This window comes from Mesocricetus auratus, unplaced genomic scaffold, assembly GCF_017639785.1.
Source record: "Mesocricetus auratus isolate SY011 unplaced genomic scaffold, BCM_Maur_2.0 Super-Scaffold_100021, whole genome shotgun sequence".
NCBI lineage: Eukaryota > Metazoa > Chordata > Mammalia > Rodentia > Cricetidae > Mesocricetus > Mesocricetus auratus.
Genome location: NW_024429202.1, coordinates 6,537,816 through 6,563,784, shown reverse-complemented (window position 1 = coordinate 6,563,784; position 25,969 = coordinate 6,537,816). Strand labels below are relative to the sequence as shown.

The 25,969-nt window shown below is 48.3% G+C and overlaps 2 protein-coding genes and 1 long non-coding RNA gene across 22 annotated transcripts in view; 2 read left to right on the top strand and 1 right to left on the bottom strand.

The window, feature by feature from the left end:
- Positions 1 to 8,092, top strand: part of Trerf1 (transcriptional regulating factor 1) — a 223,987-nt gene extending 215,895 nt beyond the window's left edge. For 14 of the 19 annotated variants that reach the window (XM_040729488.1, XM_013115116.3, XM_040729487.1 and 11 more), the window contains 3 exons: positions 1,725 to 1,928; positions 4,497 to 4,744; positions 7,542 to 8,092. In XM_040729488.1, the coding sequence (XP_040585422.1) occupies positions 1,725 to 1,928; positions 4,497 to 4,744; positions 7,542 to 7,863 (774 nt within the window). In that variant the 3' untranslated portion in view covers positions 7,864 to 8,092. The remainder of the gene's footprint in view (positions 1 to 1,724; positions 1,929 to 4,496; positions 4,745 to 7,541) is intronic. The other 5 variants (XM_013115125.3, XM_005072375.4, XM_005072372.4 and 2 more) reach the window with 1 other exon arrangement.
- The window catches only part of LOC110341300, a 39,590-nt gene extending 23,452 nt beyond the window's left edge, over positions 1 to 16,138 (bottom strand). Inside the window, exons 1-4 of the long non-coding RNA XR_002383187.2 lie at positions 15,947 to 16,138; positions 14,721 to 15,208; positions 14,561 to 14,609; positions 11,175 to 11,286 (exon numbers count right to left, since the gene is read on the bottom strand). This is a non-coding gene — a long non-coding RNA (uncharacterized LOC110341300). The remainder of the gene's footprint in view (positions 1 to 11,174; positions 11,287 to 14,560; positions 14,610 to 14,720; positions 15,209 to 15,946) is intronic.
- On the top strand, positions 16,029 to 24,161 carry Mrps10 (mitochondrial ribosomal protein S10). 2 transcript variants are annotated; one of them, XM_005072377.4, is made up of 7 exons: positions 16,029 to 16,121; positions 18,838 to 18,902; positions 18,986 to 19,055; positions 21,199 to 21,335; positions 22,379 to 22,487; positions 23,223 to 23,312; positions 23,695 to 24,161. In XM_005072377.4, the coding sequence occupies exons 1-7, from the start codon at positions 16,074 to 16,076 to the stop codon at positions 23,773 to 23,775; spliced, it is 600 nt and encodes a 199-aa protein (XP_005072434.1). In that variant the 5' UTR covers positions 16,029 to 16,073; the 3' UTR covers positions 23,776 to 24,161. The 2 variants fall into 2 exon arrangements, with proteins under 2 accessions (XP_005072434.1, XP_005072433.1); XM_005072376.4 differs by having other exon boundaries at positions 18,983 to 19,055.
- Positions 24,162 to 25,969: the final 1,808 nt, after the last annotated feature.

Below are 25,969 nucleotides of genomic sequence, written 5' to 3'. Positions count from 1 at the left end.
CTACAACGGGATGACTGTTGACAGGCTGCTCGGTGGCATAATTAGTATGCAGCTTCTCGTGAATGGTAAAAATCTAGCTATATCAGAGAATTCCTGTGTCCTGGTCCTCAGCCACTTCTGGGCATGCAGGAGCTGGCCACCCTCATTCTACCCCGGACGATAGAGCAGAGGCAAGTTCCTTAAAATCTTGTGTTTAGCCAGGCATGGTGATGCATGTCTGTAATCCATCATGGGGAAGGGAGAGAGGGAGGGAAGGGCTAGTAGTAATAGGCTATGCTTATAATTCTTGCACTTGGAAGATAGAAGTAGGAGAATCAGGGGTCAAGGGCAGCCTTGGCTGTATAGCAGGGTGAGCTACAGGAGACCCTGTCTAAAAAGGGAGAAATAGAAAAATTGGAGAGATGGTTCATCTCACTCACTGCTCTTACCCAAGACCCCGGTCTGGTACCCAGCACGCACATTAGGCAGCTCATAACTATCTGCAACTCCATCTCCAGGAACTGCATGCTCTCTGGCCGTCTTGGGCACTGGTGCACACATGGTGCACATAAACTCATGCAGATTAAACACAGACGGGCAAATCAAAATACATCTATTTTAAAATCAAATTAACCTCTGAACCCACCCACACCATACTGCTCAGTGACTTGCTACCTCGATGCCTTACGTGTGTTTGTGAGTGTTTTACCAGCGTATGGTGGCTCATGCCCATGGAGTTCAGAAGAGTAAAGCACCCACATGGTCCCCTTGAACCACGTGGGTGCTGGGAACCGAACCTGTGTCCTCTGCAGGAGCAGCCAGTGCTCTTAACTGCTGAGCCCTCGCTCTAGCCCCACCTCCACTAAAGTTTTTTTAGAGATTCATTTTATTATTTTACGTGTTTGTGTTGTGGGCCTGAATGTGTATTATATATGTGCCCCACATTCACACAGGTGCCTCATGAGGACATCATATACCCTCCAACTAGAGTTACAAGTGGTTCAGAGCCACCTAGTGAGGGTGCTGAGAGCTGAACTCTGCTCACCTACAAGACCAGTATTCTCTCTTGACTGCTGAGCCATCTCTCCAGCCCTTATTTCTGTGTATATGTACACGTAGCTTTATAAATGTGTACCACGTGTGTGCAGTGCCCAGGAAAGCCAGAAGAGGGCATCAGATCTCCTGGAGCTGGAGTTACTGAGACTGGCCTGTTAGGCATGGGTGCTGGGAACTGAACTTAGGTCCTCTGAAAGAGCAGCAAGTGGTCCATTGCTCCAGGCCCCCCACCATATTTTTGAGACAGGGTCTCTCCATGAGACCGGGACTTAACTTCTTGGCTAGATTGGCTGGCCAGCAACCTACAGGGATCCTATTGTTTCCGGCTTGCAGCCCTGGTGTTCCAGGCACCCACACACGCCTGGCTTTTATGTGGGGATGGGCACTCAGGTCCTCACGCTTGTGTAGCAAGCACTTACCCTTTGTGCTGTCTCCCACCCCTAGGCACGTCCTTCCCGTCTGCTTTAGCATGACTTTCTAGAAGGGGTCATGGGCACCCAAAGTGCAGTAGGAGAGTTCTTGACCGAAAGTTCCCGAGAATCCAGAGACCAGCCCCACAGCCTCTGTCACCTAGCACAGGAAAAGAGTGACACAGCCCCAGTGTCCCATGACCGCCAGGCGTGGGATTTCTATCCACCACTAAAAATATCTTTTGGGGAATCTCCCCTTCTTGCTTCTATTAACACCAGACGAGTGAAGAGGAGGAAGAGGCAGAGGAGGAAGAGGAGGACCTGGAGGAAGATAGGAAATCCATAAAAGAGGAGGAGAGTGAAGTGCCCAAGTCACCAGAGCCACCACCTGCCCCTGCCCTGGCTCCCACTGAAGGGCCACCCGTGCAGGCTGTTGGCCAACCATCAGGCTCTTTCATCTGTGAAATGCCCAACTGCGGGGCTGTAAGTATCTGTGTTGTCCCTGGCTCTGGGAGATGTGAGGTCTTACAGCTGTGCCTAGTTCTAAGAGCAATGGACATCTGGCAGAGGTCACACTGTATAGCTGTCACTTTCTTAATCAGCTTAGCCAAGGGAGCATGACTATGCGTGTTCTCTGTCAAGCACGATGCTGCGTCTGTAGAGTTGAGACGGCCCCTAAAGCCAAGTGTGCTGGCACAGACTTGTAATCCCAGCGCTCCGGAGGCTGTGGCAGGGGAACTGAGACTCTGAGGCCAACCTGGGGTGTATAGTGAGACCTAGTCTCCAGGCAAAAACACCAGAAAGGCTCCTGCCTTCCGGAAGTGTGTGATTGACAGCTCCATGGTGAGAGCTGGCCTCCAGAAGGGACACTTGTCTGCTGTACTGTTTCCTGATTTATCTTGTCAGCATGCATTTAAATTCATTGGAGAGCCCTCCAGGGTGTCCCTTTTATAACACGGTGACCTGACTGGGCCACCTCCAGCTTTGTATCAGGGAGGGTTAGCTTTCACATTCTATAGTGTCACTAAGTCTAACTTAAGTTATGACATTTGAGAAAGTTGTTTCTAAGCAATTAAACTTTGTCTTTGCACTCTGAGGGGACAGAAATTCACTAAGCAAATTAGTGGTGTGAACAGGCTAAAAGGGAGTCCGGGGGACCCCTCACATAGAAGGACCCCTCACATAGAAGGCTCCACATATCCTAGAGACTATCTGGCAAGGACTCTGTATTCTGCCAGTCCCCACCAAACCAGGTTTCTTAAAGCCTGACACACGTGTATAGCCAGTTTCCAGAGGTCCTACCCCAAGATGGGTGTCCCTCCCTTCCCAGGATGCATCATTGTCCTCCGCCCATCTTTGCTTATCTGGTGCAAAGTTTGAATGCTGTTTATGAAGTCTACCATCTAAAGAAATCTTTAAAGTACTTATATCCTGGCTGGGCAAGTGGCTCGTGCCTTTAGTCCCAGCACTCCGGAGACAGAAGCAGGCTTCTCTGGTTTGAGGCCAGCCAGGACTAAGTAGTGAGACCCTGTCTCAAAATAAATAAATAAATAAAATGTTTAAGTACTAATACTGAAATTCATCTTATTTACATTTTTAAAAAATGAAAAAATTAAAAAAAAAACCAGGAGTGTATACACCTTCCATTCACGTTGTGGAGAATATGAGAAATGGCCAGCGTGTTGGGCCACTAATGGCCTCTGCACTCCATCACTGCCGTTTGACCCAGATCGCTTCAGTTCTGAGCTGATTAAGATGTGACCTTAAATGACAATGTTCCTTAGTAAATTTTTTCAGAAATTGGGTGTTTTTCAGTTCATGGTTTTAGGGTAAATGTTTAGGTTTGGGAGTTTTTACCAAGCAGGGAGGAAAACCATCTTTTACTTTGCCTGATCAGACATGCTAAGCAAGACAGACAACTCTTAATGCCTGCTTAAGTCCCATCAAGGACAGTATGATGACCCATGCCTAACAATGACCTCAGTAACTCAGGAACAGATTTGTTTACCTGTAATACAATAAAAAGGGCCCATGAGCTCAACATGAGGGGCCTCTAAACCCAGAAATATGGGAAGGGGGGCTGCAGGATTTAGGGGTGTGGATTATAGCCCCATACTTCAGTGGTTCTGGACTGGGAAAGTATGGCCCGCATCTGGTGGGTGGAGGCCATGAGGCCACTGCACACCCTGCTGTGCACAGGACAGTCCCCAGCTGTCCAGCATAATTCTGAGGCCAAGAAGCCCTGTTCTGTGTCAGTATTTGAAAAATTAGCCAGGCGTGTGGCGGACATCTGCGCTCCCAGCACTCGGGAGATGAAGGCAGGAGGACAAGGAATTGAGCTACACAGTGAGGCCAATGCCACCTGAGCTGTAGATTGAGACTAAACTCAAAGTCATTGGTCTGCATATTTCCGGTCAGCCACTGTGATACACACCTGTAATTCTAGCACTCAGGAGACAGAGGCAGGAGGATTGGTGCGTGTTTAGAACCAGTCTGCTCTGCATACTAAGTTTCAGGTCAGCCAGGCCTGCAGAGTGACACCCTGTCTCCAAAGCTACAAGATAACCTGGTCCCTTGTTTAATCCTGTTTGGGGACCTTAAACGTGACTTCTGCAGTGCACGTGGGTTGCAGGTGTAGCATTCACTTAGCAAGTATGGGGCCCATGTTCCATCCCCTGTATCACAGAAAGCAACAAGAATTAAAGCAGTGGGTTCCCGAGGGAGGCTCCAACTCCTCTCATTTTGCACATGACAGGTGTACTTGAAAACCAAGTTGGTTCAACAGCCTCTGTTAGTTCCAACAGAGATAGAGGTTAGAGCTAGACGCTGGGTCTCCTGACTTGAGGATGACAGCTTTGTTCTTAGTACTGAGCCACACTGTCTGGGCTCAGGTTAGACCAGTGAGGACGTGTTGCTACAGAGTTTGTGGTTGGGATATCTGAGCTTTGCTATTGTGGCACATGCCCAGTGTTTGCATGTATGAAACGTGTGCTGTTTCGTGTATCACATGTTTTACCACTGAGTAACTAACAACCCTAATTTCCTTTTCAGGACTGTAGATGTCATGTGACTCCCTTTCTTCCCCAGGTGTTCAGCTCCCGACAGGCACTGAATGGCCATGCCCGCATCCATGGCGGCACCAACCAAGTGACCAAGACCCGAGGTGCTGTGCCCTCTGGGAAGCAGAAGCCAGGTGGCACTCAGAGCGGGTACTGCTCAGTAAAGAGTTCACCATCTCACAGCACCACCAGTGGAGAAACAGACCCCACCACCATCTTCCCCTGCAAGGAATGTGGCAAGTAGGTACACTGGAACCAAGGACCAAACCCAGAGTCGCAGTGAATGACTGTCCTGAGGGGGCTGCTTCTTCAGCTAGAAAAACACCCCGACTCCCCTCGATACCACCCATGGGATGTGCAGCTAGACCTTCTCTGTCCCTGCGTCTGCCCACAGCAGACATCACTAATCAATTACCACATTCTCTAACATCACATCAAGACAAGGTGTTCTCTCCTTTGTATAATGATGCCGCACAGCTAATAGATTAGAGTCCAGTAATGGGACAAAGTCTATTTTTATCCCTGTCCCTTCACATATACCTTAGAACAACAGCTGATGGAGGAAGAGAACAGCGGGTGAGAATAGTAACAACTAGTTACCTCATCACACACTTCATCTGTGTGAACTCACTTAATCCTCACAGGAAAACTCCTTCCAGTTCAAGTGTTTTCATGTTTATTTGACAAGACTTAAAGTCTGGTAAAATGACTTGTCCCAAGTCACGCTGCCAGGAAAGCACAGCTGATATTTAAACCTCGCCATGTCCAGATGCCGTGCCCGTCTTCCCCACGCTGCCCCAGCCTTCGCTATGTTTTGATTAGCTACTTTTCAGAGTGCCTAACTAGTGGTAAAATAAAGGTGTCTTCGGTTTCCTTCTGGTGAATCTGCCGTATCATCAGACCTTGGTGGCCATTAGGGGCCTTGAGGAGGTTCTCTGTATAGTCTCTGTGTCTCAAACACATAAGGATTGAAGAGACACTTACCGATGGCTCCAAAACTGTCAGGAAAATGTTCTAATCCCCTAAGTGAGGCCAGTGGGGGCCTCTGCTTCCACGTCCTCATAGACTGTGTCAGGTGGGCTGGGGAGCTGAGCTGGCTGGGAACACTGGCTGCTCTTCCAGAGGACCTGGGTTTGCTCCCAGATGATAGCTAACAACCATCTGTACCTCCAGTTCCTGGAGATCTGATGACTTTTAGCATCCACAGGTGCTGCACTCATGCACTGCACAAAATTACATGCAGCCAAACACCCATTCACGTAAAAAATAACAATAAAATAAAAAGAACAATTGTGATATTTTAAAGGCTGGGTGGTGGTGGTGCATACCTTTAAGCCTACCACTCAGGAGACAAAGGCAGGAGGATCTCTGTGAGTTCAAGGCCAACCTTGAGTTCCAGAATAGCCAGGGCTGTTACACAGAGAAACCCTGTCTTAAAAAACCAAAACCAAAAAAAAAAGTATGAAAGTACCTTCATCTGTGTGTAAGAAGTGGGTAAAAAATACATGAGCCTTGCACTTAGGAAGGGTCCCATCTGCAGGCTCACTGTGTATACACATGTGCGTGTGTATGAACATCAGGCAGGCTCACTGTGTGTTCACATGTGCGTGCAGGGAGCATTTTTCTTGCCTTTGCCTTTGTTGTTAGTGTGTGTGCACCTGTCGTACATGTCAGGGCACGTGGAAGGCCGGGGACAGTGCCATGGAGTCAGGTCTCGCCTTCCATCTCTGTGTGCACGCCAGGGCTGGAACTCAAGATGGCCGGGCTTTCTCTGCTGCTGCTTTTGCAGCTGAGCCTCTCACCTGCCTCTTTTCCTATCAAAAGTTCCAGTGAGACTTTGCAAAAACTAGAACTGTTTCCTGGGTTTTCCAGTTAGGAATAACACTGAACAAGTTCACAGACAGCCTCTGCCTGCTGCTCAAATCATGTGCCATTTCAACATGGTGGTCTAGGGCTGAGTTGCTTGGTTGGTCAATTGGTTGGTTAGCTTGGGAGAGTCACATAATTGTATTTATGCTACTCTTTCTCCATAAACACAAGCTCGTGTCTGGAGTAACTTTCCTGAAAATGGCCTGGACGGTAAATCACACAGAATGTGCAGGCCATGCTGTCTCAACACCTCACTTTCCCACCATATTCCAAAAGCAGTAGCGAAAGCAACAGGCAGACACGGTTGTGTGCTGGTGGCTAGAATAAAGAGGCTGGACCCTTCGTCTGGGGAATCGGGCGTCCTTTTATCCCAGGGCTGTGGGCACCATTGACATTTTACATCACATGACTCCTTGCCTGGGGGAGAAGGGCTCGCCTTTAAAATAAGACATTTAGCAGCATCCTCCCAACCCTGATATAGCCGTCAAGTTTGTCTCCAGACATTGACAATGTTTCCTGGGAGGGCACAGCCTCTCCTAGCTGAGCCCCACTTTCATTCTAAAGAAAACAGTATGAAATTATGATAATTATGGTGGCCAAGAGGGGTCTACAGCAAAAGGGAGTGATAGATGGGGCTTGGCAGCCCAGCACAATAAAACCCAAAGAAAGGCCACTGGAATTAGCCACATAGGGTTACTGGTTCAATGAGGTCCAAGTGGAAGGGACAAGAGTCTCACTGGAAAAGGTGGATGAAAAGAAGTGTACCAAGGGTGTGTGGTCTTTGACTGGGAGAAGAGGGCCAGAAGCCAGGGGTAAGGGATGGCCTGTTTTACGGAAGGACCGTCAGAGCTCATCAGCAGGGTAGAGGGTGCTGTTGGTGATGGGAACAAGAGGAGGCCAAAGGAGAAAAAGCACCAGCCTGACTGGATAGACAGGACAGCCTTTGCGTCTCCACTAGACTGGATACACAGGACAGCCTTTGCGTCTCCACCAGCACAGGCAGGAAGCAGGACTCACCACCAGTGTCTTCCTGTCCCGTCCCTCTTGCTCATAATGCTCAGAGAGATGACTGGCCACAGCAGGAAGAGACCTGCAACCTGCAATCCCCCAGTCCCTGCAGGACTGAGATCTCCCAGAGGTTTCACAATGCTCTCTTCCTCCTTTTCAGGGTCTTCTTCAAGATCAAAAGCCGGAACGCACACATGAAAACTCACCGGCAGCAAGAGGAGCAGCAGAGGCAGAAGGCTCAGAAGGCAGCTTTCGCAGCAGAGATGGCAGCCACCATTGACAGGACTACTGGGCCGGTGGGGGCACCTGAGCTGCTGCCCCTGGACCAGCTGGGTCTGATGAAGCCGGTCAAGGATGTGGACATCCTGGACGACGATGTGGCCCAGCAGTTAGGGGTCATGGATGAGGCCGAGGTGGTGGGCACGGACCTTCTCCTGGATGACCAAGATTCGGTTTTGCTTCAGGGTGATACAGAACTCTAAGCCCCGTTCATCACCTAGAGACACAGAAGCCACGGCCTCCACCTTCGTTGGTCAGGAAAACCTGGACTTCCTGCTCCTTTGAAACCCTTTTAAACTACCTGTTTAAAAAGTGGTCCTTTTCTTCAGGTTAAGGGACGGGAAAAAATCCAGTTCTTTTCTCTTTTACCTTCTTTTAAATTGTTTTTGTTGGGGGTTGGGGGGAATAAAAAATTGGCACAACTATCTTTAAGAGGTGTCTCATCTGGGCTGTGTTCTCGAGAGGCCGTTTCCCGCGGGGATGAGCCCCACATTCCTGTTGCTTTGCTTTCAGATGCCAGCCACCTTGGTTGCCTTTTATCTCTAAACTTGCTGCGAGTGTGTACGTGTGAATGTGTGTGCGTGCATGAGTGGTGTGTGTGTGCGTGCATGAGTGGTGTGTGTGTGCGTGCATGAGTGGTGTGTGTGTGCATGAGTGGTGTGTGTGTGCGTGCATGAGTGGTGTGTGTGTGTGTGAATGTGTGTGCGTGCATGAGTGGTGTGTGTGTGCGTGCATGAGTGGTGTGTGTGTGCATGAGTGGTGTGTGTGTGCGTGCATGAGTGGTGTGTGTGTGCATGAGTGGTGTGTGTGTGCGTGCATGAGTGGTGTGTGTGTGCATGAGTGGTGTGTGTGTGTGTGAATGTGTGTGCGTGCATGAGTGGTGTGTGTGTGCATGAGTGTGTGTGCGTGCATGAGTGGTGTGTGTGTGCATGAGTGGTGTGTGTGTGTGTGTGTGTGTGTGTGTGTGTGTGTGTGTGTGTGTGTGTGTAGAAAGCAGATTAGCCCATTCATGCTGGGACTCTAGGCCATGTTTTCCTGTCAAGGATTATTTTTATTCTGCTCTGACCTGTAAGGGAGTGTCCTTTCTCTCGGGTCAGAAGAGCCTATTTCTTTCTCCCTTTCTTTTTCAACATGGTTTATGGCCAGTGCAGCTCTAAACTTACTTCGCACCACTTGAACATACTGTGAAAACTTTTCACCCCATTCGTTCTGCATCGTGTGTGCTGGACTGAGGTTTGCCTAGACATTAGCTGCGAGAGACAGAGTTTTCTAACACATAGAAATAGCAGATGCATTGGAAACTGCTTTGAAAGCCAACAAAAATGGGCTCAGATTTAATGCTTGCATTCAAATGCTGAATGTATTCGCTACAAGTCACTTACCAAAGCAATTGTGGACTTCTCTAAGCTACATGACTTTGCTTTGCCCCTGACAGCAGGGGGCGCCATTTGTACTTGAAGGCAATAAACCCGTAATCCTTCAAAAAACGTCATTGCCCAGGTCTCTGGGCTCAGTTGAAGTGACCCCTCCCACTGTCAGTGCACCAGACTGGAACCCTGCCCCTGGGACAAAGGAGCGTCTGTCAGCCCCCTTCTGTGTTCATGCCTGTGGCCTGCAGGCCAGGTGTCTTCAGGTCTTATGCTCCTTGAGTAGACGAGCTCTCCAGTTCTGTGTAAGTGTAGCTGTCAAGCTGGGTCATTATGCTGGCCCCTCATCAGCTTGGCATTAGAGAGCATCCTAGTGGGGCTGGACATCCTTCACATTGGATTCTACAAAGCCATTTGGCACATACTCAGGGGCCAGGGCACCAGGCACCATGGCCCACCACAGCCCCCACTCAGGCAGTGGCTTCTAAGTCTCAGGAAAGCCACAAACAAGACTATTTTCAAAGATTCTTTTCCTTTCCATCCTTGTTTTTAGAACTATATTGAAGTCCTTTCTCGGTGCGGGGGACGGGGTGTTTCTTTGCTATCGTTTCAAAGGGTTACTGTAGCCTGTGTATGATTTCAGCAGTGTTGGGTTAAAACCTGCCTGGGCATCGTGCATGAGCTAGCTTCCTTTCAGCCCTGTCTAGCTGCCACTCAGGGCAGACCACAAGGCCTGCCTGTACGTCTAGAAAAGCAGCCATGCTAAAGAGCAAATGTCCAGAGAACCTTAGCAAGTCCATGCTCTTCTGCTTGGGAATTTGCCCAGTTTGAAACCTTAGAAATAAACTGCCCTGCCACCACCAATATCCAATGCACAATGTTATTTTGATTTTTTCATGCAGTATAGCAAAAGGAATATTTTGACTTGAAACAACCAAAGAGCTCCTCCTCAATAAGACAGTTCACATACATGAGTTAGTATTTCCTGACGCTCAACTTAAAAAAATTGACTTCTTATTAAAATATTGCACTTTTTCTGGAAATGATTCTGCCTGCATGTGCTGTTGTGATTTAGCTTTCTCCACAACCCCGCAGCCCCAAAGAACTTTCCTTCCTATGGTTAATGTCTCCACACGGCTCCTAGTTGACGCGATGGTTTTTCAGTAATGAATTTAGACTCCTTTGAGAAAGCTTGTATATAAAAAGTTAACAGATATATTTTATGGAAAAACCCATCTTATTTTCAAATATATTTAACTGCTGTTATATTTTATTAGAGGAAGGTTGTAAATATTTTCTAGGAGTTCTATTGTAAAGAAAAGTATTTTTGAAACAAATTAATGTAATAAAAAGGAAAACATTTTTAAATCGTGGCTGTGACTGCTTCCTCCTCTGCTTTCGACCCACCGTGTTCTCTGCCAGTGACTTGCATGCCTTCATATCAGGATGTAATTCAGGTTTGCACTGTGCTAAGTTGACGTCATAGTTTCCAATGTGCTTAACTGTGTGTTTCCGGAATGCAGCTCCCTCAGTCCACAGCAAAGTGCTGTGTGTAGTCTGCTCATGGTTTTTCTTTTGTAATGTGTGTATTTTTAATAAGGATTTTATGTAAAATTTGGTAAAAACAAAAAACCAAGAGGACAGTATTTTCTATGAATTTTATAATAACATTTTGCTAAAAATGTTTCTTCCTAGGTCAGTTTTTGTTAAGGTAAACCAAAAGTCTTATTTTCCAGGGTTTAACAAATAAAGTTTGAAGCTGGAAAGCAAAGTTCTATTTAAACATCATATGTGGCAAATGAATAAAGATGTTTTACAGACCTGTCCTTAAAAGGTGCATTCCTTAAATTAAAATAATGATTTTGGGGATCTCAAGTGTCCTGGATGGTAACCTTGTGTTGGGGCAGTCCTGCACTGTCTCCTGTCTCCGATGGTAAACCTTGTGCTGTTTTTGTTTTGATTTTTTTCTTTTTGTAATGATCACAATGCATCTGCAGAATCGGACCAGGAGACTATTGACAGAGTTCCAGAAACCTGACTGTCCCCACAGATGACCATTTATCCGGTAGCAGAATAGCCAAACAACCAAATACACAATCAGATTTGTTTGTGGAATATGATACAGTGTTGCCCTGAAATAAACTTACCTTTTGAGTCTCACTGCTCACTCATTCCTTCTTTCGGCCACACTGGATGCAGGGTCAATGCTGGCTCTGTATCTCGCCTGTCCAGTGACTTCTGTAGACAGTGGGTTTATATCTGCTGGACAGATACTATTCTCAGTAAGTGTTCCTGCCTAGGGAAACAAGGACTTACCTTGGCTCTAGTAGAAGAGCCACTTGAAGACAGAGCATTCTCCGAACTGTGCCACCCAAGAAGTATTTGGTCCCAGCACTTGGGAAGCAGGGGCAGGCAGATCTCTTGAGAGTCTGAGGCCAGTCTGGTCTATATACTGAGTTCCAGGCCAGCCAGGGCTACACAGTGAGATAGATCCTCTACCCCCTCCTATCCACTCCTCCCACACACCAAGCAAGAAAGGAAATCTTGCTGTAAGTCCTCAACAACAGCTGTGTCCGCCTGATTTATTTGCATTTTAATATGAATTTCCAAACTGATATGCATTTACTTTTCAGTAGTCAGCAGCAAGCTTGAGAAGACATTTGGAATTCTGTGTTTTACACAGTTTTCCCTCAATCAGCACCTTGATCTTCTAAGGCGCTTTTTTAACTTTAATTTAATCATTCTTTTAGATGGTCCTGTATAATAAAACAGCTGATCTAGCTGCAGTGCGCATGCAGCCAGGGTTGTGAGTGGAATCGGCTTCTAGGGGCGGGGCTCCAATCTCACTACTGCACTCTCTCGGTGGGTCTACATCAGCCGGTCAGTCCTCGTGAGTCACTCTGTACTAGACACTGTGTATGTAATGTATGGATGCTAAGACTGTGCCATCCCTGCACTCAGAACTGAACACCAAACAAAAGCAGACGCGGCTGGTCCACTGAGCCACCGGAAGAACGGAGTTTAGACTTTGTAACAGGAACTGCTCCACACACACACACACACACACACACACACACACACACACACACACACACACACGCATGCACGCACACAGAACCAACTTCTGAGTTACATGCTGACCTCCAAGATATGACACTCAAGACACACACACACAGAGAACCAACTTCTGAGTTATATGCTGACCTCCAGGACAAGACACACACACACACACACAGACACACACACACACATATAACCAACTTCCGAGTTATACACTGACCTCCAAGACATGACACTCAAGACACAGAGAGAGAGAGAGAGAGAGAGAGAGAGAGAGAGAGAGAGAACCAACTTCCGAGTTATACACCGACTTCCAAGACATGACACTTAAGACACACACACACACACACACACACACACGCACAGAGAGAGAGAGAGAGAGAGAGAGAGAGAGAGAGAGAGAGAGAGAGAGAGAGAGAGAGAGAGAGAACCAACTTCTGAGTTATATGCTGACCTCCAGGACAAGACACACACACACACACAGAATCAACTTCTGAGAGTTACACGCTGACCTTCAAGACATGACACTCAGGGGACACACACACACAGTGCATGCATACATACATACATGCATGCATAAAGGGAAAGAATGAATCTGTTGAAGAGGGGTTGCATTAAAAACGGAACAACTGCTACAGTCAAAATAGGACTTAACCTAGAATTGCTTGCACCTCTCTTCTGGGCCCAAAGCAAGGTGCCCCTGCAGGAACGCTCTAGATCTGCTCCTCTCAGCTGGGCCAGATGATTAAAAGTTCCAGCTGTAGGAAACGTAACTGCAATGACTGCCCAGCTTCAGAACACTGCCGGTGCCCACACAGCATGTTCTAAGGACCCTGGACAAACCCGGAGTTTCCAGACCCACCTGCTGCCTGTGGCCTAAAGAATCCATGAGCAGAGAGAGACAAGTATTGCATCTTTCAAACTGCACTTCATTCAAGGAGCTGTCACGTGGAAGAGACTGGACGAACAGCCTAAAAACTGACCTAAGTCTCATCTCTTTGGGGGGACAAAGGCAGTCTGTCATTCAGAGGTCAGTCTCTCCCCTCCGGGCAGCCAGGTCTCTGAGATTTGAGGTGTCTATGCCTCTCATTATTATCTCCTTCATTCCATGGATCTTTGGCCCCAAACACTGCTTCAAACCCTGAATGTAGACACCACCAAGATATGACTCAACAGGTAAAGGTTCTTGCTGCCAAGCCTGGAGCCCTGAGTTCAATTCCCCAGGACCCACATGGTGGAAGGAGAGAACCACTTGCCAAAAGTGTTCTGTCCTGTGACTTACACACACACACACACACACACACACACACACACACACACACACACACACGATTAATAAACAAAATATGTTGTGGAAATACCATGAATCTAGTTAGTGTCTGTCAGTATCAAACCTCTTCCAGGGACATGTGGGCTTGGAGGAAGAGTAAACGCAGAAAAAGCAAACCATTATCAGTATGTATTGCTAAGTTAATAAACTCCTTTTTGCAACATGCAATACAAGTGTGTGTTTCATACAGAATGTGAAAGTAGCTGACCCTATCATGCCAGCTCTACTGATGGCAAAACCTGGCTTTTTCCTTTACAGCATGTCACGGATAGTTTTGTGTCAACTTGACCAAGCTAAAGTCATCTTAGAGGAGGGAACCTCAATTAAGAAAATGTCTCTCTAAGATTGGGCTGTAGGCAAGTCTATAGGGCATTTTCTTAATTAGTGATTGATGTGGGAGGACCCAGCACACTGTGGGTGGGGCTACCCTTGGGCTGGTGGTCCTGGGTTCTGTAAGAAAGCAGGCTGTGCAAGCCATGAGGAGCTAGCCTGTAAGGAGCACCCTCCATGGCCTCTGCATCAGCGCCTGCTCCAGGTCCCTGGCCTGGCTTCCTTTAACGATGAACTGTGATATGGAAGTGTAAGCCAAATAAACCCTTTTGTCTTCATGTTTGCTTTGGTCATGGTGTTTGGTCGCAGCAATAGAAACCCTAATTTAGACAGGGTGACTCCCACCTTGTCCCGGTAAACTGCACAAGGTCCCACTTGCCCCTGAGGCCTTACGCTGAAATACAGTTTTATGACTTATGACTTCCGTGAGGAAAATGAGGGGATCTCAGTAAACCCCCACACCTGGGCACAGATGTGGAGAAATCTGATGAACCAAAGGCAGCTGCAGTGACCACATGCTGAGGCCTGAGCAAGCTGAATCTCTGCTGAGAGAGGCCATCAAGAGAGAGGCCAAGGCCTCTGAGGAGTGGGGGACAGCCAGGCCTAAGGTCCTTAGAACACACCTCTCTGGTTCCAATTAGCAGATCATGTCACCAAGTCAATGAAGACTGCTGCTTTTTCCTTGTGCTGTGGGTGTAGGGAAGGGTGGGTGCCTTCAGTCCTCCAAAAGAGACAGAACCAGCCCACAGCACAGGGCAGGGCAGGCCTTGAACTAAGATTATGAAGATGACTGCATGTTCAGTTGTAACTCACCATTTGAACTTGGCCAAGTCAACTCATCTCTGAGCCTCAGTTTCCCCACCTAGAAATCAAGATACAATTATTTTCATGAGGATGAGAGTAGGTAAGCTAAGTAAAAGCCATTTTCAAGCTGTTCTCTCACCATCATTATCGGTGCGGCACACTCACCTACCTGAGACCATCCGGAAGGGCAGGCGGCTGACTGAAGAGCCACCCTGGAGGGTACCTCACGGAGAGAAGTAGCAGGGAGATGACGGTCGGGGTACGGTCAGAACAGACCGTTGACTGGGAGGGACCACCCTGAATTAGAGAGCTTAATTCTGAGAAGGTTGCCTCCAGGTTACCTGCCCGGGTAGGGCATTGCCAAATCCAGCCAAATACGACTGAGGACTCTGTTTCCATAGAGAGGCTTAGGCATACCGCCACAGAGGACAGCCCGAGGAGCAGGCAAGTGGTTCATGCTCTCAGATCTTTCGCCAGTTTTCGCCTTCTGGACCAAGTCATTCTAGATCTCGTCTGCCAACTGAGGCGAGCAATGCTTGCTTGTGGGAGACACAACTTTACGTTTGCACGGTGGTTTAGTGAGATTCTATGTAGTCTCCTCATTAAGTTAATCTTCACTCATATCCCCAGCAACCACTGAAGACCCAGGACACAGACCTATGTGACAAATGACGGCATGTATCATGTGGCAGGTATTGCAGTGAACACTATACCAGTATCTTACTTAATCCTTTCTTATAAGAATAATTTATCCTCTCACCTCTACTTGGCAAATGGGAAAACGGGTTCAGAGAAGGGAAGAAATTTGATCAAGTCACCCAGAGCTCCCAGCTGTAGCGCTTTTCAGTATGTTGAATTGCACATAAAGGCATTTCGGGGGGGCTTAGAAATTTGAATTAACAAGCCAACATTCCAATTGGTGTGGAGAAAAGTTTAAGAACAAAATAGCTTTTGTAATAAGACAAAATGTTAGAATTTGGACTCAGTAGCAGCAGTAAATTTCTTTCCAAGCAGCCAGGCATTGGTGGTGCACGCCTTTAATCTCAGCACTGGGGAGGCAGAGGCAGGCAGATCTCTGTTGAGTTCGAGACCAGCCTAGTCTACAGAGCGAGTTCCAGGACAACCTCCAAAACAATACAGAGAAACCCTGTCTCGAAAAACCAAAAAAAAAAAAAAAATCTTTCCAAGCATGTGTTTTCTTGTTTGTCTGTAACCAAACTGAACCACCCAAGACAAACAGGATTTTAGGATTAAACAGCATTTAGATAAAACTTGGTAACTAGGTAGGGGCTGAAGCCAGTTTATCCAAACCACAAAAGCAACGCACCCATTCAAAAAGATAAGCGAGTAAATAAATAATAAAGTTGAAATTTAAAAAAAAAATCGAAGACCCACGTTTCTATGGTTGTTTCAGTGCCGGAACACAAGGAGACACTCTCTCTCTCTTTCTCTCGTTATCGAACTCTATGGTCGGAGGACAACGTTGTGACCCCGGAAGCGATCGTGGGGTCAGGGCGTCAAGATGGCGGCGCGCGCGGCGTGTGCGGCTGTGTGCCGGCGCCTGGGGCAGGTAAAGGGGTGCGCGCGGGGCCCCGCGGGCGGAAGGCGCAGCCGCCGGCTCTCGCTGCCCCCCGCTGCCCGGCGGGCTCCGAGTCCTCCCCGGAGACGGGAGCAGCGGGTTCGGAAGCCTCGAGGCCGCGGGGCTCGGGGAGACGGGGCGCTGACTGAGAGGCTCCGCCCGCCGCTCTCGGGGGCCGGGCGGCGCGGCCGGGGCGCCCTCGCGGGGTTCTTCGAAGAAGGGAGCCCTGCCCGGCGTCCGCAGCCCCGGGGAGGCCGAGGGGGGCGGGTTCTGAGCTCCAGGGCAGCCGGGCGCCGTGGATCATTCAAACAAACCCTGGGAGTAGGCGGTTCTCGGCATCGCCACCCCCGTGCGCCCCGTCAGTGGCCGTTCAGCTGAGGACTGGACGGGACGGCTCGCTGTGAAACCGGCTCTTAGAGAGCAGGAGGAAGAGTGCCACCAGCCTGGCCTGCGTGCCCAGACCCTGTCTCCAGAAGTAAACATCGCCGCACGCGGGAGGCAGAGCAGGCGGGTCTCTTGTGAGTTTGAGGCCAGCCTGGTCTACAGAGCGAGTTCCGGGACAGCCAGGGCTACACAGAGAAACCCTGTTTCAAACACATACATACATAATAATACATACACAGGAAAACCCTGTTTCGAACACACACAAATAAATAAATAAAAGAATCGAATGAAAAGAGGAGGTGCCGAGAATGTAGCTCAGTTGCCAGAGGCTTGACTGGCCTGCCTAAAGTTGGTTGCACGGCACCCCATCACCAGAAGTGTGGCTCGCACCTTGTTTACCAACCAGCGCTTGAGGGGTAGAGACCAGACGCTCACCCGCTCGGAATCATTCTCAGCTGCGCATAGAGTTAAGATTCAGTCTGGCTCCATGAGCTTGTCTCAAAGGAAAAAAAAATTCATGCTAGAGATTGAACCCACGGCCTTGCCCGCACCAGACAAAGGTTCTGCCGCGGAACCGCTCTTAGCCCTCGGTGGAATTGTCCTCAGCAAGAATTACTGAGCCATCACTCCAGCCTTAGTAGTTAACACTTTAGAGAAACTGTGTGCCAAAGCAAAGGCAAATCTAACGAAGAGTAATGTTTTGGTGTCTGGCCTTTAGAAGCAGCAGCTCTATTCTCGGGTCTGTTTCTGCATTCCGTATTTAGTACGTAGTACAAACTCACGCAGCTTTGGAAACAGCACTGCGCACCACTGAGAGAAGGGAAGTAGAAAAGTCTTAGTGTTACCGTGCAGAGCTTTGCTTTCAGGGCTCCTGGAAGTCTCAGTGAGTCATGAGAGGTCCAGTGGCTGTGAGCACTTGCTGCAGAGCCGTGAGCATGGGGGTTCAGCCTAAGGAGCAGGAAGTTCGTGCTCACCTGTGACCCCTGCTGCCAGCAGTCACAGGAGGGCCCCTGGAGCTTTCTGGCCCCCAAACTAGTTTGGGGATGGGAGACACCCAAGCCCTCAGAGATTAGAGCTAGGTCAGTGCTCACAGCCCTCACTTGGAGGTGGAGGCAGACACGCCGGGAGCTCAAGGCCATTCTCTGTCCAGTTGGAGGCTAGGTTGTGCTGAGTGCACCCCGTCTCAGACAAGTGTTTTAGAGGAAGACTGTGGCTGGGAAGCGTCCCGAGCCTTGGGTTTGGGTCACCAGCATAGGGCTACTATGTGAGTATAGTGAGGAATGAGGCGTGCCCTGCTTGTGAGGCAAGTGAAAGCTGCCGTCTCACTGCAGGAGTAAAGAAAGACCAAGGGACCGGAAGCATGGGCTGGCTTGGGCATTCCTTTGCTTGTTTGGAGACAGGGTTTCTCTACATAGTCCTGGCTGTCCTGGAGCTTGTTGTGTAGACCAGGCTAGCCCAAACTCACAAGTCCTCCTCCTGCCTCCCAAGTGCTGGGTGGGAATAATGGCGGTCATGCACCACTATGCCAAGTGCAGGCTGTTTTAAGTGCACCGTTAGTTGTTTAATTAAGCTTTTCTTGTACTTCCCAGTCATTTCCATCTTTGTTGTATTTTTAAAGATTTTATTTTACTGCTTTCTAGGGTTCAATCTCAGGCAGGTTTAAAGGGTTACTTGGTGGGTAAGAAACCACACAGTCTGTTTGGTGCTGTTTGCCTCCTAAAACAGTTCCACCAGGGGGCGCTCACTAAAAGGGGTTGGGCAGTGCTGAGTTAGGGCTGCTTGCCCAGCAGTAGTGATGGGTATGGGCATGATGTGTGCTGTATTTCTTTAAAGGCAAGGTGCTTTAGCCAAGCAAAGCGTATGCCAGCTGTTAACAGAGTCAATTATACAGACGTGTAGCTCTAAAGGACTTTTGCTCTGTTTGGTCTGTGTCCTTGAACTCATAGATCTCGGCGCTCCATCTCCCAGCTGCTCTCATGAAAGGCACACAGCACCATGCCTAGCCAAGTTGTTGGTTTTTGTTAGGTTGGAGTTTTAGTTCATTTGTCTGTGTGTGTACCTGTGTGGGTTTTCTGTGTACCACGTGATTGTGGTGCCCATGGGGGCAGAGGGCACCCATGCCCTGGCAGTAGCGTTACTAGGTCCTAAGAACAGTAAGCACTTTGTCGTTGATGAAGTCTAGTCTGGTCGTTTTCGTGCCCACGGTCCTCCTCTGAGAAATGGAGACCTTGGCTGAGCGCAGGCACCTGTGACTTCTGGTGGAAACCACCAGTGCTCTGGGAGCTGACTCCATCTCTGACACCTGCCCCTCCGTTCTTTTTAGGAGTTGGGGAGTTTGTCTGTAAATGGTTCTAAGAGCAGTACAGCCCAAGCTGGTGGCCTCCTGCTGTAAGTATGCGACTAGATGTGCTTTAATTGTGCTAGAAAATGTGGCTCCATGCTGACTGAGGTCTCTCTTCCCCACACAGCAGCTCCAGTGTGAAGCGGGCTCCGTCGTCAAGCCTGCACATCGATGTTCCAAAGGATCTGATCAAACCCACGGTAGGTACCCCGTTAGGCAGGATGTGGCAGTGTAGGCCCGAGGTAAGATATCTCAATCACATAGCAAGGGCTGCCTGGGCTACATGCAACCCCATCTCAAAAAGCAGCAGCAGCAGGAGTTACGTTAGCAGTTGCGTTTCTTTTTCCATTCTATTTCATTCCACCTACTTCCCAAACACCTGCGTGTGTTTATACTAGAATACGGGCAAGTGTACACTGCAGGCCGTCTGATGTCCCTGGGAAGAGCACCTGTGCTGTTTTTCATGCTATCGAAGTAAGTCCTAAAGGAATATATTATTTATTCCAAGTAACTGGTAATGAGCACTGTCCTGCTCTTTTAGTTTACATAATTCAAGAGTTCCTTAATTAGCGATGACCCTGAGTTCCTTAATTAGTGATGACCCTGATTGCATAAAAATCATCTTTCCATGGCCTTGGAGTCTTTTCTTTTGAATGCTGAGCCTGGGCGTGTGCAGTGCTCGGTTCACACTGATGCAGATCTGCAGGAATACACCAGTAGCTAGCTGTGTGACCTTATGGAGTTTAAGACAAGATGCTGTCTAGCCCAGGCTAGCCTTGAGCTAGCCTTGTAGCCAAGGATGACCTTGAACTCCTAATCCTCCTACCTTGTATTAAGTGAGAAGGTTACAGGTGTGTCACCACTCCAAACTCTTACTTGGGAATTTTTTCTTTTTTTCAGCTTTTGTTGTTTTTTCGAGGCAGGGTTTCTCTGTGTAGCCCTGGTTGTCCTGGAACTCACTGTAGACCAGGCTGGCCTCAAACTCAGAGAACCACCTGCCTCTGTCTCCTGAGTGCTAGGATTAAAGGAGTGCATTACCACAGCACATCAGAATTTTTTTCTAGAGTTCTAAAAATTCCAAATCCTCCCATTTCCACCTTCAAAAAAAAATCTGCGCGTGCGTGCGTGCGTGCGTGCGTGCGTGCGTGCGTGCGTGCGTGTGTGTGTGTGTTTGTCCTGGCCACTAAGAAATCAGACCTTGTAATGTTAGATGTCTAACCATTCCAAGCTAAATTGATAATGATTTAACAAAACATTTCCAGAAATCTTTTGAGATTTGTTGCAAATTCACAATAACTTTAAAAGCCAATAGAGGAGCTTGAGGCTAGCTCAGTAGTAGAGTTCTTGCCTGGCACTCTCTAATACCACAAAAATTACAATAAGTAAATAGAATAAGCTCTATAGGAGTCCAACCACACATCTTAGGACTATAGGCCCTCTCTACATACCCAATTGTGATTAAAGGTCAGAGGTCAGTTAATTCTGTTTTCCCAGCCATCTTACTTGAGTAATTGAGCAGATGTCTCCCTTCCTGTTTGTTACATAGCTCTCTTTACAGGGTGAGGTCTTTAACCCTGACTCACTGGGTTAGTAATAGCATTTACCAGTTAATGGGTGAAGGAAATGAAGATAATTCACCTCCTAGAAGAAGCCAGAAATGTCAAGCCCATTATTCTAAGGTCTTTAGGTATTAGTGTAGAAGGTCCAGCCAGTGTCATAACATTTTAATTAGACATGAGTAATTTCTGTATGAAGACAGGCCAACCATACATGAATAAATCTAATAAAAAGGATGAATAGAGCTAGCTGGGCTTTGTATAACAATTACAATGTTTAACAGTTGTATAGCAGTGTTTAGCGATTTATAAGCACTTTAATTTGTGTCTTCGTAGCTTTTCCTTGCAAAAATGCCATGAGCTTTAGCACAAGTGTCATTACCCAGCCTTAAACATGAGTACAGGGAGAGCCAGGAAGTCATACAGTTCTCTCATCACCCAGCCACAGTAGGTAGCTCTTCAGTGCAGGCCTTCTCACTAGCTCGCTTGTCAGTAGACCCTGACCCTGTCTCAGCAGATTCTGGGGCTCGGAAGTAAGTAATTTGGAACATTCGCAGTGATTTTGTAGTGACATTGAAGGTTGTCTGATCCTCAGTGGGTTTTGACAGGTTTGGAAGGTCATTTTTGCAGATGTGTGTGATACTGGAAATAGTTAAGCTAGTAGTTTTAAACATTGCTTGCCATTTTCACATTTATTAGTAAACTGAAGTCATTCAGCCAATAATACATTAAATTTGCTGGTTATAGGTATGACAAACACCAAAATCAAAACTCTTATTTATTTCAGATAACAACTTCCGATGAACCGGACACATTGTATAAACGCCTGTCCATTTTAGTGAAAGCCCATGACAAGGCTGTATTAGACAGTTATGAGTATTTTGCCGTGCTTGCTGCTAAAGAACTTGGCATTTCTATTGATGTGTGAGTATGACCTTTCTTAACCTGACTTGTTGTCTGTCACCATGTGAGCCGGGAACCTGACTGGTCTGAGCTTGTAAAATAGGATAAGTTGAAGCTTGTCCTGTGTTATCCTGAGCAGTGGTGTCTCTTCGTGTCTGCTAGAATTGCTAAGTACTAGATGCATAAACAAGGAAAACGAAAGAAACCATTTCTGGAGATTGCACTGACATAAGTAAACCCAGGAAGCCTTCTGTCTGGGATCTGCATGAGGGGAGGCTCTGTGGCACTGCTCCGTTCAGACCCTTTGCCTTGATGGTTCATTGTGACACTCCACTATGAGCAGCCACCTGAGCGCCACCACCTCCCTGGGAGCTTTGAGTAAGGTGAACTCTAGGCCTTGAAGCCACTGCAGGGCGAATCAGAACTGCCTTTTGGTGCCTCCTCCTTCTGGTGTTGAACGGGCTCCTTGGAGGCATTGCAAAAACAGAAGACTAAATTGTTTCCCGAAACAATAAATAAATTATCCTGGCACAGCAGACATTGCAATTATGTCCAGCGCCATTGCCACTCTTCATAGCTGGCATGCTTGGAGCATGAGGGAGGGAGTTAGGAGGTGTGCCCGCTCTTGGTTTGCACTGCTTGGCTGGGTGTGGGCAGGGTTCCTCTTGCTATCTGCAGTATTTCTTTTTTTTTTTTTTTAAATTATTTATTTATTATGCGTCCAGTTTTTTATCTGTGTACATGCATGTACCCCAGGAGAAGGCATCAGACCTCATTATAGATGGTTGTGAGCCACCATGTGGTTGCTGGGAGTTGAACTCAGGACCTCTGGAAGAACATGCAGTGCTCTTAACCTCTGGGCCATCTCTCCAGCCCGCAGTATTTCTTTTGGCCTGAGGTTTGTGAAAGTAGCTGTTACAGGGGAGGCTTGACAAATGGAAGTCAGTGCGTGGCAGTGAGTCCTGTGAGGGAGCGAGTCTGACTGCACAGCTGTGGAGTGGCGCTTTGATAGCGTGACTCACGTGTGACACCACCGAGCGTAAGTGTTGTGTCCCTTGTTTCAGACATGAGCCGCCCAGGAAGATGGAGCGGCTCACTCTTCTCAAGTCGGTGCACATTTTCAAGAAGCACAGGGTTCAGTATGAGATGAGGACACTCTACAGGCGCTTCGAGGTGGGTCCCTCCCTGCGGCCCACCGTGCGTCTGCAGCACCCAGGGCTTTCTGCTAGCGTGTAGCATGGCTCCACTCGGGTCTGGAAGGTGGTTCTTGTTCTCACGTACACTGTCCAGTAAGAAAGGCAGGTAGATATCTGAGCTTGAGGCCCGCCTGATCTATGAGTTCCAGGACAGCCAGGGCTACACAGAGAAGCCCTGTCTTGAAAACAAAACAACAAACAAAAACATTTATTTATTTGTGGGGATGGGGCACATGCCACAAGCCATGTGTGGAGGTCAGAGGACATTTGTGGTGGCCAGCTCTCTCCTTTGACCATGGGAGTGTCGGGTTGTTCTCAGGTTGTCGGGCTTAGAGGGCAGGGCCTTTTCCCACTAAGCCATCTCACTGGCTTATTGATGTTCTGTGTAGGACTGCCTGCCTGCCTGCATGTGTGCCTACCGCCAGCAGAGCTCAGAGAGAGAGAGATGGATCCCCTGGAGCTGGAGTTACAGATGGTTGTGAGGTGTTATGTGGGTGCTGGGAACTGAACCTGAGTCCTCTTCAAGATCAGCCAGGGCTCATAACTACTACTCCCTCCAGCACTCCTGTATATTTAAAATGAGATTCTGTGTAAGGTCTCGCAGAACAGGCTCCATCTCTGAGGGAACATGGTAGGAGTGACAGAGAGACAAAGAACCTCAAAGACCTGTGATCTGACATTGTGTCAGGGCATTGTCATTTTTCTCTTTTAGTTAAAGCACTTGACCGGATGCACAGCCAATGTCTACTTGGAATATATCCAGAGAAACTTACCCGAAGGGGTTGCCATGGAAGTAACAAAGGTATGGCTTAAGTCCTGCCTCAAGAGGGCTGGCTGGGTTGTCTTGCTGTATAGCCTTGTCCCAGCTGTGGGGCTGAGGGCCTGTGGCACACGGGAAACAGAGCTAGGCCCGCCCCACCACTACCTAAGTCCTCCCTGAGCCACCTTGGAAGTCTCCCTAATAGTTGTTTAGACTTGGGGACCACAGGACGGCCCCCCTCGGAGGTCACTGGGATCAGACAGTTACCCACCATGCTTTATGCTCCCTTCTCTCCGTGAAAGCCCTCGAAGGCAGTGGGTTAACGAGAAGCAGGAGGATGCGACGGGTCAGTAGATCTGGGTTGTAGGCAGAGTTCATTTCAAAGTCCACACTGTGTTCCAGTTTGGTTTGGTTTTGGTTTTAGACACAGATACAGCAGTTGCCAGAACACATCAAGGAGCCCATGTGGGAAGCGCTCACCAAGGAAGAAGACAGCAAGTCGTAGCCCTGGGTGCCACCTGTGCTGGCGTCTGAACTAGCAGGCCTGGTGTGAGAGCTCCAGCTGAGGGAGGCCAAGGCTGCCTGACCTGCTCTGTGGAGTCATCACACCCTGAGCAGCACGTGGAGCCTGCGCGGGAGGCTTGGTCTCGGAGGAACCATTGCAGCTGCTCCTTTCTACCTGATACTGCTTGTGTTCTGGTTCGAACACACGTTAACAGACTTCTGTATAACCTGATATAAAAGATCCAGATTGAAATACTGCCGCTGACCTATTAGCTTATGCTAATTTTATTGTTTTATTCATTCATTCATTCATTTTTATTTCTTGAGCTCACAAAGATCCTTCTGCAGCTGCCTCCCAAATGCAGGGATTAAAGTCATGTACCAACACATCTGGCTTGTTTGCCCTAATTTTAAATGCTTATTTGTTCGTTCACTAGAGAGTGAGTGATACAATTTTCACACGCATTTTTATTTGAAATTCCCAAAACAACCTGTGGTTAATTGACTGCTGAGCGGTTAGAAGTGTGACCTTTTCCTCTGCCGCCTAGCGTGTGCTGCCTGGAGGTGGCCGTCAGCAAGTGACCCGATGGCAGCGCTGTCTCAGAAACTGGGCGTGCGTGTGACACCTGTATATCAATATACCCGTGATGGAATAGAGCTGTTAGGTGCACATAGTTTCCTTCAGTTCCTCCAAGACCTCGTTCTTCTTTGTCCCTGCCTTGTTCGAAGATCCCTACTTAGCTGTGAGATTCGACTGTGTTCTGCCCAGAGTGAGGCAAGACTACCCTGGGCTGAAGCTGTTGTGCCTTTCGGTTTTCCGCTTGGTAAGCAGAAAGTGGTTGGCATGGCAGCCGCAGGAGTACGCTTCTTTTAAAGCAGAAGGAGGCCCGTGTCTCGTGGTTTCCTTCACGTCAGGTGTGGGTGCTTGGAATCCACACTGCTCATGTGCTGCCTCATCACTGTCAGTACCGTGGAAAGAATCACAGCCCGTGGTCTGCGCCCTCGCTCAGGTGTCCTTCCCAAGGCAGGCCTGAAGTGTACCCCCCCCCCCCCCCCCCACACACACACCCGGAGTTTCCATTGTTTTCAGGCGAATATCCATAAACCAAGTTACTTAGTTCAGTCATATACATCACATCCTGAGCCGGCAAGATGTGGACTGGGTAAGACTGCTACAAACTCCCAGAACCCACCCAAAAGGACAGAACCGCCCCCAGAAGTCCTCCGGTCTATGCCTATATAGGCCCAAACACACTACATAAAAATGAGACAGGGTTTCTCTGTGGCTTTGGAGGCTGTCTCGGAATTAGCTCTTGTAGACCAGGCTGCATCACCACCCAGGTATAAAAATGAAATTTTAAAATCTTACTTTAAGATAAAGATACAGTTGACAGCAACCCCCCTAGAATCCACATCAAAAAGCCAGGCATGGCGGGGCGGTGGTGACGCACTCCTTTAATCCCAGCACTCAGGAGGCAGAGGCAGGAGGATCTCTGGGAGTTCGAGACCAGCCTGTTCTGCAGAGCGAGTTCTAGGACAGCCTCCAAAACAATACAAGAGAAACCCTGTCTTGAAAAAAAAAAAAAAAGAGAGCGAGAGAAAAGAAAAAGAAGTCAGGCATGGTGTACTCCTGTAACCCCAGCACTGGGGAAATGGACAGGAAGTTCTAGGATTGCTGTCAGCCAGGCTATCTGAATGGCAGATTCCAGGCTCAGTGAGAAAGCCTGGTAGAGGGCCTAGGGAGATGGCTCTGTGGTTAAGTGCTTACCGTGAAAGCAGGAGAGCTCTGTACATAGCAGGTTACATGGCGACCCACCTGTAACCAGATCCCCCAACAAGCTGCCTGGTGAAAAAAGCCACCGAGTCAGAGCTCCAGGCCCAGTGAGGAAGGTCATTGCGATGACTTCCCATGTAAACCTCAGGTCTCCACATACGTGCACACCCTTGTGCAGCCACACTCATACATGTGTGCTCACATACATACAAGAATGTACTCATGAAAACAGAAGAAACATGGAGAGCAACTGAGAAACAGATCCAACTTCCGCCCTGGCCTCCACATGTATGGACATGCATAGGACGAGAGGACAGTCATGTGTGGACACACATAGCACGAGAGGACAGTCATGTGTGGACACGCATAGCACGAGAGGACAGTCGTGTGTGGACACGCATAGCGCGAGAGGACAGTCGTG

What these genes read in the sequence shown, in the direction of transcription:
- Mrps10 (XM_005072376.4), top strand. Translation starts at nt 16,074, where the DNA reads ATGGCGGCGCGCGCGGCGTGTGCGGCTGTGTGCCGGCGCCTGGGGCAG. An exon ending in TGTGCCGGCGCCTGGGGCAG is followed by an intron (nt 16,122 to 18,837) that starts GTAAAGGGGTGC and finishes CGTTCTTTTTAG; the next exon opens with GAGTTGGGGAGTTTGTCTGT. An exon ending in CTTGGCATTTCTATTGATGT is followed by an intron (nt 21,336 to 22,378) that starts GTGAGTATGACC and finishes CCCTTGTTTCAG; the next exon opens with ACATGAGCCGCCCAGGAAGA.